Source organism: Delphinus delphis, chromosome 7 (genome assembly GCF_949987515.2).
Source record: "Delphinus delphis chromosome 7, mDelDel1.2, whole genome shotgun sequence".
NCBI classification, from domain to species: domain Eukaryota; kingdom Metazoa; phylum Chordata; class Mammalia; order Artiodactyla; family Delphinidae; genus Delphinus; species Delphinus delphis.
In genome coordinates, this window is record NC_082689.1 from 112,918,076 (window position 1) to 112,934,937 (window position 16,862).

A 16,862-nucleotide genomic window follows, 5' to 3' on the forward strand; every position below is an offset into this window, starting at 1 on the left:
TAAGCACTGTGTACATAATCTTGAGATACTGTTTTAGCACAGAATCGTTATACATGCTGTGAACCAAACAAATGCCCTCCAGCCACAGCTGTCTCAGTTTCAGTGTATGACACAGGAAATGCACCTTCTTACCTTCCCATCAGCTGTCACTGCAAAGAGCGTCTGCTCTCCTCCAATTAACTGCACGGGTCTGAGAGCTGCAAGGGCTTCACATGGAGTGGGGACTTTAACTTTTGCACCTTCGATGCCCCCAAGCTGACCCCTATGATTATGACCCCAACCATAAATTGTTCCACTGCCGCCAGCAGAAAGAGTCCAGTCATCTGGTCGCCTGTAACAAACATTAAGAGAACAATTGACATGGGAAAGAACTGCACGAGAAGCACCATTCTCTCACAGACAACATTATTTCTTATTTCTGATATAGTAAACCTGTTCATCCACTGCACAAGTTGTTCATCTTGCTCTCTTCTAAAAATGCCGTGGCTCTCATGGAGAACATCCATGTTTTCGCCGTCTGCCATTAATTCACGAATTTTCTTAGCCACCTGGAGAACATTATTATGAGATTATACATCAAACACTCATCTCTCAAGAATAAAACAAATAATACTAAGGTAAGAAGACAGGAGAGGAGGTCTCCCCACCCAAGAATATGAGGGAATGCCAACATCAACATTGTGACTTTACAGTTAATAAGTAAAATCAACATGATTATATCACGTTGAAGATATTTTAAAATGTCTAGACAGTATCATTATATCTTTACTAAAAATAAACTTTAACTGAAATTTACAGTATCAGTTTATTCATTTTCACCTATGTGCTTTTTTCTTTATGATATTCCTTGGCAAGAGAAGTGTTACTGTGTCTCATAATATTGGCATCTTTTTACACTATAAAGAAAACACTGTGCATCCCAAAAGTGGTTCCAAAATAACTTGCAATACCTCATCGAGAAACAGACGGGGCAGTGGTGTTCTCTTGTCCAGGGCCACAGCAACACGGGAGGCCATGCAGTACCTTCGGAACCAAGCCCACTTGTGTGTCTCAGCACAGCAAGGGAGAGTGTCTAATTCCAGGTCACAAGCAAGAGCTACTAGTACCTGCAGCCACCACAAATTAACAACACAGGGACACTCAGAGACACGGCTGACATTCCACTTCACCAACACTGCCTGCCAAAGACAGCCCCCACGCAGGCTCCCTGGGGGTCCTCCTTCAGAATTCCTTATGCCAGGCTGACTGCCACGTGCCCAGCAAGGGTCTTAGCATCACCAGTGATGTGGATTATTCCTACCCAGTGACTAGCAATGCACCTGACAACAGGACCTCAGATCAGACCACTGCTACAACACTTGCCACCTAAACCAAGGCATCTGAAAGCACACTGATACTTAAAGTACAAGGGCTTAGATCACACAGTTAACTCCTGAAAATCTTTCATATTCAACTTCAGCAATAGCTACACCTGTCCTCGGGGATGCCTGATACTTGATGCACTGCACTTGATGGCTCTCTGTGGCTCTCTCATCACTTCAGAACAAGTCAAGTATTACCTTGAAGAATGGGCTGTGGAGCAGTTGTTTGCCACCTCTCACGATAGGATCTTCATATTCAAACTGCCTTTGCAAAGCTTCTGGAAGGCCTTTCACCAGAGCAGCAAGAGCACTGCCTGAAAAACTCTTCAGAAAACAACCAAATTATAACCTATCCCAGGAAACCAAATGCAGGGGAGTCGAGTGTTTTGTTCCTGTGAGTCAAATGTTTTATTACATTGATACTGTTCTCCCCTAAAACATGTGATTGATACTTTCAAATAGGAAAAAATCTAAAAGGACATGATGAACACGAAAATAAAAAAGAACATGAAAATTCACCTCAAAATGTTTGGTCTTAATTTCAGCACAGCAACTCCCAGGGAACCAGAAAGGAACTTTCTGGCCTACAAACCTCCATCTCCAACATGGTTAAGATCAAGAATTCTTTTCATAGTAACTATTTCATCCAGCAAAACAAAGGGGGTGTGGTGAGTCAGACTCATAAAGTCCAACAGACAATCCTATTCTCACAGCCTGAGAATAGGGCTGTTCTTAAAATCTAAGCCCAGCCTGAACTCAATATAGTAGCAATATAAGGGAGTCTGGATGCAAGAAAAGCTGTCTATTCCTATGTGAAACTTCCCAACTCTTCTCGGTGATTTAGAAGTTTACATTATTAAAGCAACGCTTTAGTCCCAAAGGGTCACACGACTAGAAACTGTAACGTGATGTTTCGTACCAAAGCTCTCGTTTCCCCATCATCTCCAAGTAGCCTGTTTATGTTAATTGATTGCCCAAATTCAGTTGTAAGAAGCTTCCTTAATCTTTGAAGGGCCCACATTCTGTGACTGGCAGCTGAAATGAGAAGGCAGAAAATGTCAGAGGATGATCATTTTTCTCACGGAGTGAGACAGACCTGACAACGGAGGTGCCATTTACCTAAGGCACTCAGCTGTGCGCACGCTGCCAGAGAGGCTGCAAGGCGGGGGATGATGCTTCTGTTTGAGGCAAGGTTGAGCCGGAAGTCCAAGAGACAGGTTACTAAGTCCATGGACGGACAGGAGAGGACACAGCGATCAGAAAGGAGGTCTTTAGGCCCTGAAAAAAGAGCACTATAAATGTCCCCTTGCTGGACAGGGCGAGAGCTACCCCACAAGGAGACGTGGACAGATTCAACCAACAATGAGTGGGCCCCATCCTCCTGGATGCCACGGTTAGAGGGGCGCCCGGGGTGCTGCCACTGTCTTGCACATAACTACGTTCTGTACACTGACATTTTACCTGAAAAATCAAATGGCTTAAGAACTGCAACCAGCAACAGCTGGGAAACTTTGGGTGAGGATGGAAGGCTAACGCCCAACAGGCAGACAGCTGAAGCAGCTCACTGCAATTCTGATCTTTGCCACGGCGGGGCCTTGGGCAGTGCTGTCTCCCAACACCACAGGAGAAGGTGGACCACAAGGTACTAAATGAACACGACATGTGTGTTTCCCTCGCGTGGGTCATCAAGCCTTGGTGGCCATAAGCCTCCTCCTCACCTGCAGCTGGCATGATGGGGTAGACTGTGAAGCGCCAGCCCCATCCATTCACAGACCCGTCACTGATGAACTTCCACTTCAACTCATCCCCCGGGATGCGCAGCTCGCTGGACCAGTCAGACCACTCCCGGCCTGGAGGACAGAAGCACACTGGGGTTGGGTTCACCCGTCATCAGATCAACATCAACTTCTTTAGATACAAAGCAAAGTCATTCATGCCACATCTGAAGAATAGCTGGCTCCTCCAGCCCACTCCCCATGTGCGTTCACACCATGCCCTTCGACTCACACTGTAGCAAGCAGTTGGGAAGTGGAGGGCAGGCAGGCACTGCTCCAACAGAGACACTCACACACAACCACGATGCTGTGTGAGAGGCCCGCAGAGACAGCCCATGCTCACACCCAGGGTCGGGGCCGCAGGGAGGTCTCTTGGGAAAGGTCTGATATAATGGTTGTTACCCAGGCAACAAAACAGAAAAGCCCCGGTTCTTCCCCAAAGAGGGTGCAAATGTTCAAAGGCACAGGGGGCACCCCTGCGGCACAGGGGCAGCTCAGCAAGGAAGAGCCACCCTCAAGGGAGAGTGGAGCAGCCCAGCCAGAGCCCGGGGCCTGGGGTGCCACGGAGAGGAGCTAGAGAGACAGGCGTGTGGCGTGCTACCCCAGCCAGGCTTCTACTTCGAAGTGCCGTCGGTCAGCGGCGTGGCGGCAGCCTGGAGGGAATCTTGTCGGAAGCATAGAAACCGGGGGGAACATCTCACAACACTGAAAACTACATCGACATTTGTCAAACTGCCAGAAAAAAATCCACACTCATCTGTGACACCACTTCATCCGAAGTAACGTTTTGTGAGTAAAATTCTACTGGGTCACAGCCAGGCCCATCGTTTACATTCGGTCTGTGGCTGCCTTCACTACAAAGGCAGAGGGGAGTAGTTATGTCAGGAAACGTCTGCTGACCCTTGCTCCAGGTGAAGGATAAAGAAGTCTGAAGAGATCTACGTGTGCACGCGCGCGCGCACACACACACACACACACACACACACACACCCGCACTGATGATTCTAAAAAGCCCAGTGAAGAGCGTGTTAACAAGCCCCTAGACAGAGTGATCTGCTCTTGCTCAGCCTCATGTTGAGCATGAGGTCGCTCAACCTCCTGAAGCACATCAGCAGAGCAGAGAGAGGCCCAAAGGAGACACCTCTCACCCACTCCAGTGCTGTCTACCACACGCACAGAACACTTCCTCCGTGTGCAACCCAAGTCCTCACTGCAATCAATTAAAACCCAAAAGCCTTTAAAGCTTTGTAGTATGTCAACATTTACCTGGCACGAGCCCGGCACTACCACACACCTTACAGCACCGTCTCCACTGACTGGCTGAGACTGGGCCCCAGGCGGCCTGTGCTCCCAACAAGGACCCGTGCTCACACTAGTCACCCAGTAATCCCACCCATCAGTGGCTAGGGGCAAACATCACTTGAATAATTATCTTACTGAAAGTACTGGGAAGAGGCAGATAAAACCTACTGTATTTTGCAGCTGGATCACTTATGGTCCCTTCCTTAAGTCTTACATGAGAACGAAGCAGTAGTAATGTTCTGTTTAGTAATGCTAATGGTTCCATTCTACAAAGCAAGCTCAACTGGCTTCCCACCTGACCGCACGGAGACAATCCTGTTGACGCCGTCCATGACTGTGAGAGGGTCGTGGCGCCTCTCTGTGGAGCACTGCCGGTCAAACTCCACCCTGAGTCCTTCTGCGCCTGGAGGACAAGCGAGCACAAAACACAAAGTAACAACTCCCACTCAACATACCACGGACAAGGCCAAAAGCCACACAGAAGCAGTGAGACTAAAATGATGTGTAACAGCTAATGAAAAGCAAAACTCAGGAAGAACTAACCTCAAAAAATAAGAACCTAAGACTGAGCACCCCTCTCTCCCACCCTGCCTCCCACAAAAGAATTCACCTGGGATGGAAACGCCAGAAGACATTCTCACTTGGCCAACTGGTTTTGTGGTCTCACTTCTGGGCACATTTTCATGCTGCAGCCCCAGCTGTGAGACCACGCTTTATTATCCCGCCCACCCCCATATTTAAAAAACCATATAAAATCACATGCATCAAGCATTTAGCATTAGATCCAGAGTCTTCTCTGGGACAAATTAGCTTACAAAAGAATCAGTAAAGGGTAGGACTGGGTTATGGTGGAGGGAAGAGGGTGGCAAAATAACTATAAAACCACTCAAAATGATAAAAAAAAAAAAAAACAGTGATTCCAGGGCTCTTCAAATCAATTAACGGCAAGCAACAAATTGAGAAGTGATTATTTATGGAAAAACCTGCCAAACTTGGGTAGGGAGAGTGAGAGCCTGTGGTGTCCTCGCCTGGGGCTGCTCTACGCAAGCTGGGGCACAGCTCTACCAGGGTGGGACTCCACCTCCTGGGGCTTTTTGCTCACTGTGTAGAGCAGGGGAAGTGCCCGGGCAGAGATTCTGGAAGTCAGAGAGTAGGGAGGGCAACTGAGGACACACAGAAAAACTTGCATCTTTGCTGGCCCGGGGACAGGGGTGTGGCTGGGGGGTGCCAGACCTGAGAACTAGCCAGAACTCTAACAGGAAGATCCTGGAAGTCAGAGAGCAAAGAAGCGCTCAATGAGGACGTCATTGAGGCCTGGATGACGCGAGGCACGTGTACTCAGGAAAACGGAAAGAGCTGGGCGCGCACACACGCACAGGGAAGACTGCCAAAACACTGACTTCCATGCCCTCCTTGCTCCCACCCACACAGAGATCCACCCGCAGAAGGGAACTCAGCAGGCTTGAGCGCCAAACCAAGCAGACATAGAGCAGACCCTAGAAGTCAGGCTAGAAAACAAAAATCAAAATAGAAAAGTGAGCAGGGATCCCAGTGGATATGTGATGTGGGGGAGAGATTTCAGAGAGTAATTCCAGGCATGTTACAAAACAAACACACAAAACCACCAAAGAAACCCAGTGACAATTACACATCTTAAAAAGAAGTCAGAATCCAGGTGACACAATACAATCTAAATGTCCAGTTTTCAATAAAAAACAATGGGATGTGCAAAACCCTGAAAAGTGTGAGCCATACTCAGGAAGAAAATCAGGCAACAGAAGCTGACCCCGATGGCCAGGTGCTGAACTGAGTAGACAACAACGTCAAAGCAGCTGTAATAAATATGTTCAAAGAGTTCAAGAAAACCAGAGAAAACATGATCACAAAGGAAAATATGATAACAATGACTCGAAGAAAAAAGTACTAAGAGGAATTCTGGGGGTGGAAAAAGTACAATGACCGAAATGAAACATTCACCAGCTGGACAAAACAGCAGATTTGAAATGGCAGAAAAAAAGAATCATTATACAACTTGAAGACTGTGTAATTTCTATTACTCTAACTGGAGAACAGAAGAAAAAAGACTGAAGATAAATAAAGTCTCATAAACCTGGGAGACAACATCAAGCATACAAACATATGCATAATGGGAATCCCAACCCCCCCAAAAAAGAGGGAAGAGGTTAACAGGGGGGCAGAAAAAGTACTTGAACAGAGATAGCCCCAAATCTCCAGTCTGATGAAAAACATTAATCCACAGTTCCAAAAATTAATAACCCCAAGTAGGAAAACACAAAGAGATCCCCACCCAGACACATTATACTGAAACTGTTGAAAACTAAAGACATGGAGAAAATCAGGAAAGCAAGAGCAAAAGACACATCACATATAGGGGTATAAAATACAGTTAACTCTGACTTCTCTTGAGAAATAATGAACACAAGAAGCCAGTGGGATGACAAATTTAAAGTGATATGCGAGAAAAATGCCTATCAACTAAGAATTCTATCTCCAGCAAAACTATCCTTCAAAAGCGAAGGCAAAATAAAAACATTCCCAAATACACACATACTGAGAGAATCCACTGCCAGCAGACATGATTTAGAAAAACCACTTAAAGTATTTCAGGCTGAAATAAAATGATACTGGAGAGTAACTTGAATCCACAGGAAGAAATAAAGAGCACTAAAAATGGGAAAGACATGGATTGAGAAATAAGGTTTTTTTTCTCCTTTTCTTAATATTTTTACAAGGTGAAAGACTGTATAAGGGAGAGCTTAGGAAACTATAGTCCACTGGAGAAATTTGTCCCACTCACCATTTTTACATAGCCTGTGAGCTAAGAACAGTCTGTACATTTTTTAATAGTTGGAAAAAATTCAAAATAATATTTTGTGACATATGAAAGTTGGCCAATCCCTGGCACAATGCGATAATTATTAAATCACATACATATATTTGTAATACATATAGTTACAAATATGTTGTACAGGTCTGCAACATATACAGATACAGTACATACAACACTAACAGCAAAAATGAAGGAAGAGGAGATAGAACTATAATGAAGCAAAGTTGCTGCATTTTACCAGAACTAAAACATTAACCTGACCTAGACTGTGATAAATTATGCATTTTAATCCTCAGAGCAAACACCAATAAAAGTGGTTTAAAATCAACAGAGGAATTTAAATGGTACACTAAAGAAAATTTTGTTTAATATAAAACCAAGCACTGAAGGAGGAACAAAAAAGGACACAAGACACAGAGAACACACACAGCGAAATGGCAGATGTAAATCCAACCACATTGTCTATAACTAACTGTCTTCCTAATCCAGATGTAAATCCAACCACATCTATAATTACATTAGATATGAATGGCCTAAGCATCTCAATCAAAAGGCAAAGACTGTAAGGATGGTCCTTAAATATGTTCCAGGTTTAGGCCATTTGTCTTGCTTTGTACTTGCCATCTGCCTTTTCATACCCATGAAAAAGAAAACCGAAGCAAGGATGCAAAGAAATACTACAAACTATAATGCAAAAAAACTGTCTTGAACGACAAGACCTGAAACTACATTTTAAAGGGGCGCAACTCCTTATCTGAGAATATCGCCTATAACAACCAATATGAAAACATATTCTTAGTAAAATTACAGAAAGAAAGCACGATTTATAAGGGGGGATAATAGATTATCATTTTCCCACTTTCACAAGAGAAAAACATATTTAAGGACCAGCAAAGAAGATGACGTGGAGGGGACAGGAGAGAGAGACGGGTAGAGAGGAAGAGAATGTTGTTGGAGAGGTGAACAGGGCTCATGTAAAGTTGCACAGGCCACCATCAAGGGTTTACATCCTATTTTAAGGTTACAGGGGTGTACTGGTGGGTTTTAAGCAGAGTAGCAGTATGTTCTGACTCGTTTAAGAGACTCTCTCTAGATGCCACGTAAGGAGTTGATTCTGAGGGACAAGTAGGTGAGAAGTAGAAGGTGAGAAGTAGAAGCAGAACATGTATATTATACTAGTATATGACATCTAGTATAATAAACCAGGTGAGACTAGATGGTTGGACCCAGAATGATCTGGAGTTGGTGATAAATGACCTAATTTGGAATATATTTTTAAAGTAGAAATGATAGGACTTGCCTGGTAGACTGGTTATGAAGTAAAGAGAGAAACAGAAAAGAGGAAGAGGGATACCAGATTTTTGTCTTAGGCAACCGCTGAGTGGAATTATCTTTTGTTTTGTAAATTTCTATGAAAGAGTAAGAGCTCAAAGTTAAAGAAGCTTTTCTGAATGCCATCTCATTCCAAAAGTTTAAGAATACTAGTTTCACATAAAAATGATCCAGATAAAAGTATCAAGGTCAGAAATCCAAGAAAGAGGGGATATATGTATATGTATAGCTGATCCATTTTGTAGTACAGTAGAAACTAACACAATGCTGTAAAGCAACTACTCCAATAAAAATTAATTTAAAAAATGTATCAAGGCCAAATGCAATAAAAAGTTATCATTATAAAAGAGAGAATAAGAACAGAATAACATTTTCCTACAGACAGTGAAAGCAAGCCAGAAAGATGTACCCACAAAACACATGAAAATTAAAATCTATTATTTCAAACCAAGCTAAAAGAAATAAGGAAAATGATACAAGATATGAAAGAACAACATAAATTAGAATTAGGACAACCAAAACACTAAATGAGAAAATAGGGTAAAGAATTTTTTTTTTAAATTCAGAAATGAAAATTAAACTAGAAAGAGCACAGGAGCAAATAAACACAACGAATAATGCTTTGAAACAAACAGAAGGACAAAAGGGGAAAAAAGAAGAGATAAAAGGCACTTGAGGGACTTCCCTGGTGGTGCAGTGGTTAAGAATCTGCCTGCCAACGCAGGGAACACGGTTTGAGCCCTGGTCCAGGAAGATCCCACGTGCCATGGAGTAACTAAGCCCGTGCACGACAACTACTGAGCCTGCACTCTAGAGCCCGCGAGCCACAACTACTGAGCCTGGGTGTTGCAACTATTGAAGCCCACCCACCTAGAGCCCATGCTTTACAACAAGAGAAGCCACCATAATGAAAAGGCTGTACACCGCAACGAAGAGTAGTCCCCCGCTCGCCACGACTAGAGAAAGCCCACGCGCAGCAACGAAGACCCAACGCAGACATAAATTAATTAATTAAACTGTTCCTCCAAAACTGTTTTAAAAAAAAGAAAAAAGAAGCACTTGAGAGGGAGTAGCCAACACTGACTCTAAAACAGCGGTCCCCAACCTTTTTGCACCAGGGACCGGTTTCGTGGAAGACAATTCTTCCATGGCCGGGGTTGGGGGTGATGGTTCCCAGCAGATGAAGTTTCGCTTGCTCACCCACCACTCACCTGCTGTGCGCAGTTCCTAACAGGCCTCAGCCCGGGGGACCCCACCCCCACCCCCACCCCTGGCTCTACACGGCATCCAACACAAGAAAACGACCACATATCCATGAAAAAGAAAACTGAAGCTAGGATACAAACAAATACTACAAACTGTAATGCAAAAAAACTGTCTTGAAAGACAAGACCTGAAACTACACTTTAAAGGGGCACAACCCCTTATCTGAGAATATCGCCTTGTAACAACCAATATGAAAACATATTCTAGTAAAATTATGGAAAGAAAGCACAATTTATAAGGGGCGGGGGAACAGATTAGTATTTTCCCACTTTCACAGGAGAAAAACATGCTATCCAAAAAAGCTAACTTTCAAATTTGGGCACAAACTCTTAGAACTAGCTGACCTCAGTCGGGACTGCCGTCCTCTGAACCCTGATGAGGAACTGATAAGAGAATGAGCTTCAGACAATCACAATAAGGAAGGAGACAACTAAAACTAAATGCAAATTAAAAGGAAGGAAGTAGAGTATGTAACAGCTATTATGCTCTGGGATATACAGTATAATCATTTAAATAAAGTTACAACAATGAAGAGAGCAAGAAAAAAATTTTGTTAAATATTTTCAGTAACTATGTGCATGTTTGGTAGTATTATAATTGTATCCTTAGTCTTTTGTGCATGTAGTGTGGGATAAAGCAAATAAGTAATTATGAGATATTCTAATTCTATCATCCCGTGTCTTAGAACCAGGATTTTGGGTATGGAACAAAAGAAACACTGACATAAGAGAAGAGGTTAAAAGTAGAAACCTTGTAGCTCTGAATTTGGCTCTATCATATCATTATGAACTCAAAAGAAAGTCAGTCAGTCAGTCTGTCTGACTGTCCACTCATTCATCCTATCTCTGTCCACTGAAAAAATCTAGAAACAATGATAGCCCAGTGATCTGAAATGCTATCTCCACTAAAAGATACCAGGGCAGATTCCAGGTGGAGGGGAGAAACTACATGACAAGCCTAAAGCATCCTGTCATATCAGACTATATGGGAGTCACTGCAAGAGCCAAACTGAAGAGGTTCCTGATGTCTAGAGATGGGATAATCTGAGCTTCTGTAGGATAATAGTCACAATGGATTAAAGCCCATCATATATGTTTAAAACCATGAGTTCATAATGACATAAAAGAAAAAATAGGTAATTCCCTGGCTGTCCAGTGGTTAGGACTTGGCGATTTCACTGCCGTGGGCCTGGGTTCAATCCCTGGTAGGGGAACTAAGATCCCATGAGCTGCGAGGTGCAGCCAAGAAAAGAAAGAAAAAAGAACTGGTCACCTTCAAAGAATGATAGGTAACCAGTTCATTCTCTTGAAAATGTAAACAGAAGAGAAGAATCAAGCTTTTATCCTGCCTTTCTTGCGCAAACAACCAACCAAAGGAGAGGAAATGTCCCTATATAGAGTATTCTAGCAAATAAATAAGAAAGCAATGGAACGATTAGAATAGCACCATTTTGCAACCTCTAATGGATTTAATGGCCTCAGGCAATGAGCATCAGTAGCGGCTGCCATCACGAAAGGAGAGACAAGCAGATAGCAGGTGCTTCCAGATGCTGGATCACAAATACCAATGGTCTCGCCAAAGGCTGAACTAATTGGGCCTCTGAATCAGGGGAAATCTGCAGAAAGACGGGGCTGGGGAGCAGGTGGAAGTGCAGCAGGAGTGTGCAGGTCAAAGGCCCAGGTTCCTCCATAGGTGAATTGTTGAGAAAAAAGGAAAAAACTGTAGGTCAGAAGAAACTTAAAAGATGGAAATTATTAATTAAGAGAGGTAAGATGACAATGCACGCTTGGGTAATAGAAACTGTCCAGAAACACAAGCCAGGACTGTGTTACTTCAGGGGACACAAGGAGGGCTTCTGTGGACAGGCACAAAAACTCTAGACCTGAGTTTTGGTGACTAAGGCATCCACCTAATAAGCATTAAGCTAAACATTTACTTTGCGTGGTTTTCTTTATCATGCTTTATTTCGGGGGGGGGGGGTCGTTTTTCTAGAAAAGGTGGGAAAAGTGATTCTAAAGCAATTCTGTAGCTTCTTTTCTATAAAACAATGACGGCTGCTTCTACTGATGCAACTGCAGAAATGAAGCTGTTCTACAGGCAGGGACGCCCCATTTCCTCCCTGGGGCCAGCCCTGAGTACCTGGTATCTTCACTGTACCGCTGGAGGAAGTGTCATCAGTGTAGGGATGGCTACTCTCCACCACCACGGGCTGAGAGGACAGGCGGCCACTCTGTGAGTCTGTGGCTACATCCTCCAACTCGGTGACACAGAGCTCCAACAACATATCTGCCACCTGCAGGAGGAAGCGGGGTACAAAGCAGAAGGACGTCAGGATGCCCGCCCAATTCAGATCTTTCCATAGGGACGGGGGCAGAGTGGAGGCCTTGGGAGTTTGAGAAATCTAGTTCAAATTAAGGCTCAGTTTCCTCATCTAGAAAATCAAGACAGCACAGAGCTTGCAGAGGTAGCAGCCAGGAGGTGCCTGACACACCCAAAACACCCAGTACATGGCAACTGATGAAATGAAATGCCTGTGATTACAACAGTTTCTCTTTACATCAAGACAAGATTTCTTCTGCCCCAGGAACAAAACTATCAAGCGAAGGAGCAGAAGGTATAAAAAGGACCAAGATCCTAGAAGGCACTGGGGGGCCAAGCAGGAGGGAAGCAGGAATGGAGAGGAACGACCAAGCTGTCCAGGTTGAACAGCAGCAGACGGCATCTGAAATGAGGGCTACAAATATGAAGACAACTGGGGGTGTCTCTTGACCCAAGACGTCTAGGGCCAGCCTCCATACCACATTCTCCCAACAATCCATAATGTTCCAATTTCATTTGAAAATTTTAGTGATTCACACCATTTAAATGGTCAATACTGGTGATTGTAAACTCCTTGACTGCTATTTTTAAAAACAAACAAGAATATGCTATTACAGTAATAACATATTAACCTCCAAATATTTTTAATTTAGAGAAAAATAATGAATCTATTCTGTACTTTTCAGAAATGATTGTTTTTATCTATTTTTCCTCATACTTAGATAATAAACAGATTAGCTTAGCAAACAGCTTTATTAATGACAAACTAAGATCACTGTCATTTAGGTGTTATCATTATAAATTCAGAAGTTTCTCTTTTTTTCTTAAACAGTCCCACATATCAGGTCAGAGTAGGACATAGGAGTAGCATCTTGCCACTGGCCAGGAAAGTTTGAAGACAATCCCCACCTTTGTTTCTGTCTCCCCTTGAATCTGAGATGCTGACATCATCAAACTTCTAATGCACAGCCCACTAGGGCTCTTCTGGGCTTCAGAACCTTCCTCTGCAAAGCCAGTCAGTCCCCCAGGAGAGGTCAATAAGCTCTGAGGCGAGGGTGACAGAGCGGTCACAGCTGCGGTTCTGTCCTCAGAACACTCAAGAGTCCACCACCATTTCTCCCACCCACCAGCAACCTGAGTGTCTTTGAGGCAGTAATGACCTCTGAGAGCCTCAGTGTGCTTATCTGTGAACAAAGGGAAAGTCTGTGCTCCGTACTGAGAGAATGCACCAAGAACCAGGCCTGGCAGGTAATGTGTACAAGAAATGCTGGGTATTATTACTTTAAATCCATGTTCTCATTCCACCCTTTCCTTGCACAAATACATTAAACATGTGAAAACATTAATATTTTGCTTACGGCAATTCACCTTGATTTAATCTCTCAGAATTATGCCAAGTAACTTGCCTCAAAAAACTACAAAGTAGGAAACCTATAACTTTTAGTTCTTCTTGAATACAATTAAGAAATTAACAAGCCCCTAAAATACCTACCAAACCATTTACTATGATTTCAAGACCACTTGACCATACTTAAGTACTTTATGGTTTATGGTGGTGGTAATATGGAACTTGGAGAAACACAGATGACCCATCTGCACAGGGCACATGGCATCAGACTCCCTGACACAGCCAGTTCTGAAAAGGCAGAGCAAGGCTGCTGATAAATAAGGGTCCCTAAGGAAGCCCAAGGACTTCAGGACTAACCAATTCTACTTTTAAGATATATTGATATGATACTGACTTTACACCCTAGACTAGCCACATGTGGCTGTTCAGATTTAAATTAATTAAAGTTAAATAAAATGAAAACTTCAGTGCCTCAGGTGCACTAGCTACATTTCAAGTACTCAGTAGCTACATATGGCTGGTGGCTACTACACTGGATGGCTCGGGTACAGAACATCACCACGGCAGAAAGTCCCACAGGACCCAGTACTACCAAATATTAAAATCTATTTTAAATAGTTGATACTTAAAATACTGTGGTATTGGAGCACAGAAACTAGATTAATGGAATAGAAAAAAGTCCATAAAAGTTTAGAATATGATAAAAAGTGCTCTTCAAATCACTAGGGAAAAGATGGATTTATTCAATCAATGATGTTGGGGCAACATGTTCACCATCTAGGAGGAAGTAAAGTTGAATCCTCACTTTATCCCTTACATCACGATAAATCCCAGGTAGTTCAAAAAGGTAAATATAATAACAGATGAAAACGTAAAAATGATTAGAAGAAACGTGAGAGAGTTTTTTAAACAATGTCATGCTGGTAGCATATTTTCGGTATAATACAAAATCCAAAAGCCATAAATGAAAAAACTGGCAGATCTGACTTCGTAAAAACTAGAAATTTCTAAATTCTAAAATTCTAAAATATCAAAATTACATCAAAAGGCAAACTGGGGAGCAACTGCAGCACAGATGACAGAGAAGGGACTCAACTTTAGCAGGAGCCCTGCAAGCACGAGACAGCATCAGCCCGCCCACCCGCCTGCAGCTCACCTGTGGGTAGGCAGCGCCCATGCCAGACAGCACAGCCGAAAGCACATCCTTGCCCTTGTCCCCAGCCCGGCCGCACACAGAGAGCTTGAGCAGGTCCACCATGACGCGCGTGTCGTCCACAACCAACAGGCTGGTGAACTCATCCAAGGACTGAAGTTCCGGGCCTGACGCTTTATTTTGGCTTTCAACATCCTAAAAAGTCAAACAATTAAAATGAGGAATGATATGTTAAGAGGTAAACAGTCATAAACTCAAAGGATACATGATTACCAATAATGAATAAGGGACTTTCTGAGAATTTAAGACCATGAAATACTAGATTAAGAAATGACAAGCCCCTAAAATCTCCACCGCCCTGCACTATGCTTTCAAGATCGATTACCTATTTCACAAATTACCAATGGCTGTCAAAAGGAATGCCTAAACTATAAAGAAATGACAATTTATACTGTGACCAAGTTCATAACAGAGGTACGTTACAAGGGGAGACTTGGAATGAAATCACACCATGTAAAATTACCCCCATAGGGTATGTTTGGGAGTTTTCTATCAACTAAATTTGTACACTATGCTTTTACATATTTTGTCTAGATCCTCTCCATAATTCTTTCTTAGAATCTTATTTAATGGACTTATTGGCATGTAACATATTGTCCATAATCTCTTGCCCCTTACGTTCTTTTAAAAAGAAAATATACAAAGTAAGTGTCTTCTCAACATTCCCCTTGCACCTCCCATTCACAGTATGTCAGATAAAACAAACCACACCTGCGATCATTTACCTCTCTTTCCACATTAGCAGAGGAAAGGAGATGCTTGTTTGCCTGTGGCAGCATCACTGACACCCCCAACCCCGCATGAGGGTGGGGGTGCCCCCCCGGGAGAGCCACCCCACAGCCTGCCGCCCACCACAAAGGAGCCTCTTGGGGGCTGGCGGTAGGGTCCAGCTTACAGGGGGGAACAGGGAGCCGTCAGAGCTGGGAAATCCCCCAGCTTCTGAGCAACACTGAGACCTGTGCTGAACAGGGGAGCAGCCGGGCCCTTCCCATTCCCCAAGCAGAGTCCAGCTCTCCAGGAGAAGAACAAGGTGCCACAAGTTCCTCTTCTCTTCTCTCTTGCCTTCTGGATTTCAGTGAAACCAGTGCCAATGCTTTTCAGAAACAGAAATGAGCCAGGGGAAGCACAAGCCCCACTTAGGAACCTTAAGGGCAATGTGACGTATCCAATGCGCAGAGTCCATCAATGCTCAAGTTGGCCCTGGAAGCCATAGCTCTCTCGGGCAGGAGCATGGTTTCTCCCTTTAAAGAAATAGACCCTGCTCCTACCTCCGAATGAACACTTAGGGAATCAGTAAGTGAAATTCATCGGAAACGATGACATTCCAGAATCTCACTCACTGAAGACCAGCGAAAGCATCCAGTGGAATATATTAATCATATATAACATCTTTGGTCTTATTTGAAGCAGGATCCAACATTTTTTTGGTGGGGGGTTTAAAAAAAATATAGAGGACAAGTCCAAAGGAAGTGCTAAAAAAATAAAAGCACTAGCTGCCTATCCTTGAATAAGCCCAAAACTAACATGAAAATTACTTTGCCATTATTTATGAATCAAACCAAAACTGAAATGATAGGAATTAAGGGCTATACTCTGGATAATACCTATGTCTCATAAATAAGTTGGTTAGAAAGAAATTATACCATCCCTCTTCTAGCTAAAAGCAAAAATTTTGCATAATTCAGATTAATTTCTGCATTAAACCCTCACCCTAGGAGGCTGCCAAATATCAGAAAATGAGTCCAGACACCTAATTTATAAATAGCAATTTCCTCATCACCACAGATGGTTATGACGATTTTCCATAGGACATATTTTCATCAGCAGTAAGAGCATAATATAAATCCAGAGTTCCAGATGTAACTGACAACAACGTGTGTCTGTTCCCAGGGTTGGCCGGCAGGGAAGAGGGTGGGAGCAGGCGCGATGGCCTGGCATGGGGGCACCCGGCGGGCTCGGGAGGGCATCCATGTTGGGGCGCCGCGTGTTAGAGCCAAGGGGAAGATGTCCCTGCTCTGGGCCAGCGGCACTGGGTGCAGGGGTGGGGGAGGTCACAGGTTAAGCAGGGTGAGAGGTTATCCCTGCCGAGGGCAGG

At 43.6% G+C, this 16,862-nt stretch overlaps 1 protein-coding gene across 6 annotated transcripts in view; it reads right to left on the bottom strand.

The window, feature by feature from the left end:
* The window catches only part of LOC132428722 (E3 ubiquitin-protein ligase HERC2), a 228,869-nt gene that overhangs the window by 32,328 nt on the left and 179,679 nt on the right, over window positions 1-16,862 (bottom strand). For all 6 annotated transcript variants that reach the window (XM_060017026.1, XM_060017023.1, XM_060017024.1 and 3 more), the window contains 10 exons: window positions 14,711-14,902; window positions 12,027-12,180; window positions 4,734-4,841; window positions 3,080-3,211; window positions 2,481-2,639; window positions 2,281-2,396; window positions 1,560-1,685; window positions 951-1,106; window positions 433-548; window positions 133-331 (listed from right to left, as the gene is read on the bottom strand). In XM_060017026.1, coding sequence (XP_059873009.1) covers window positions 133-331; window positions 433-548; window positions 951-1,106; window positions 1,560-1,685; window positions 2,281-2,396; window positions 2,481-2,639; window positions 3,080-3,211; window positions 4,734-4,841; window positions 12,027-12,180; window positions 14,711-14,902 — 1,458 coding nt within the window. The remainder of the gene's footprint in view (window positions 1-132; window positions 332-432; window positions 549-950; window positions 1,107-1,559; window positions 1,686-2,280; window positions 2,397-2,480; window positions 2,640-3,079; window positions 3,212-4,733; window positions 4,842-12,026; window positions 12,181-14,710; window positions 14,903-16,862) is intronic.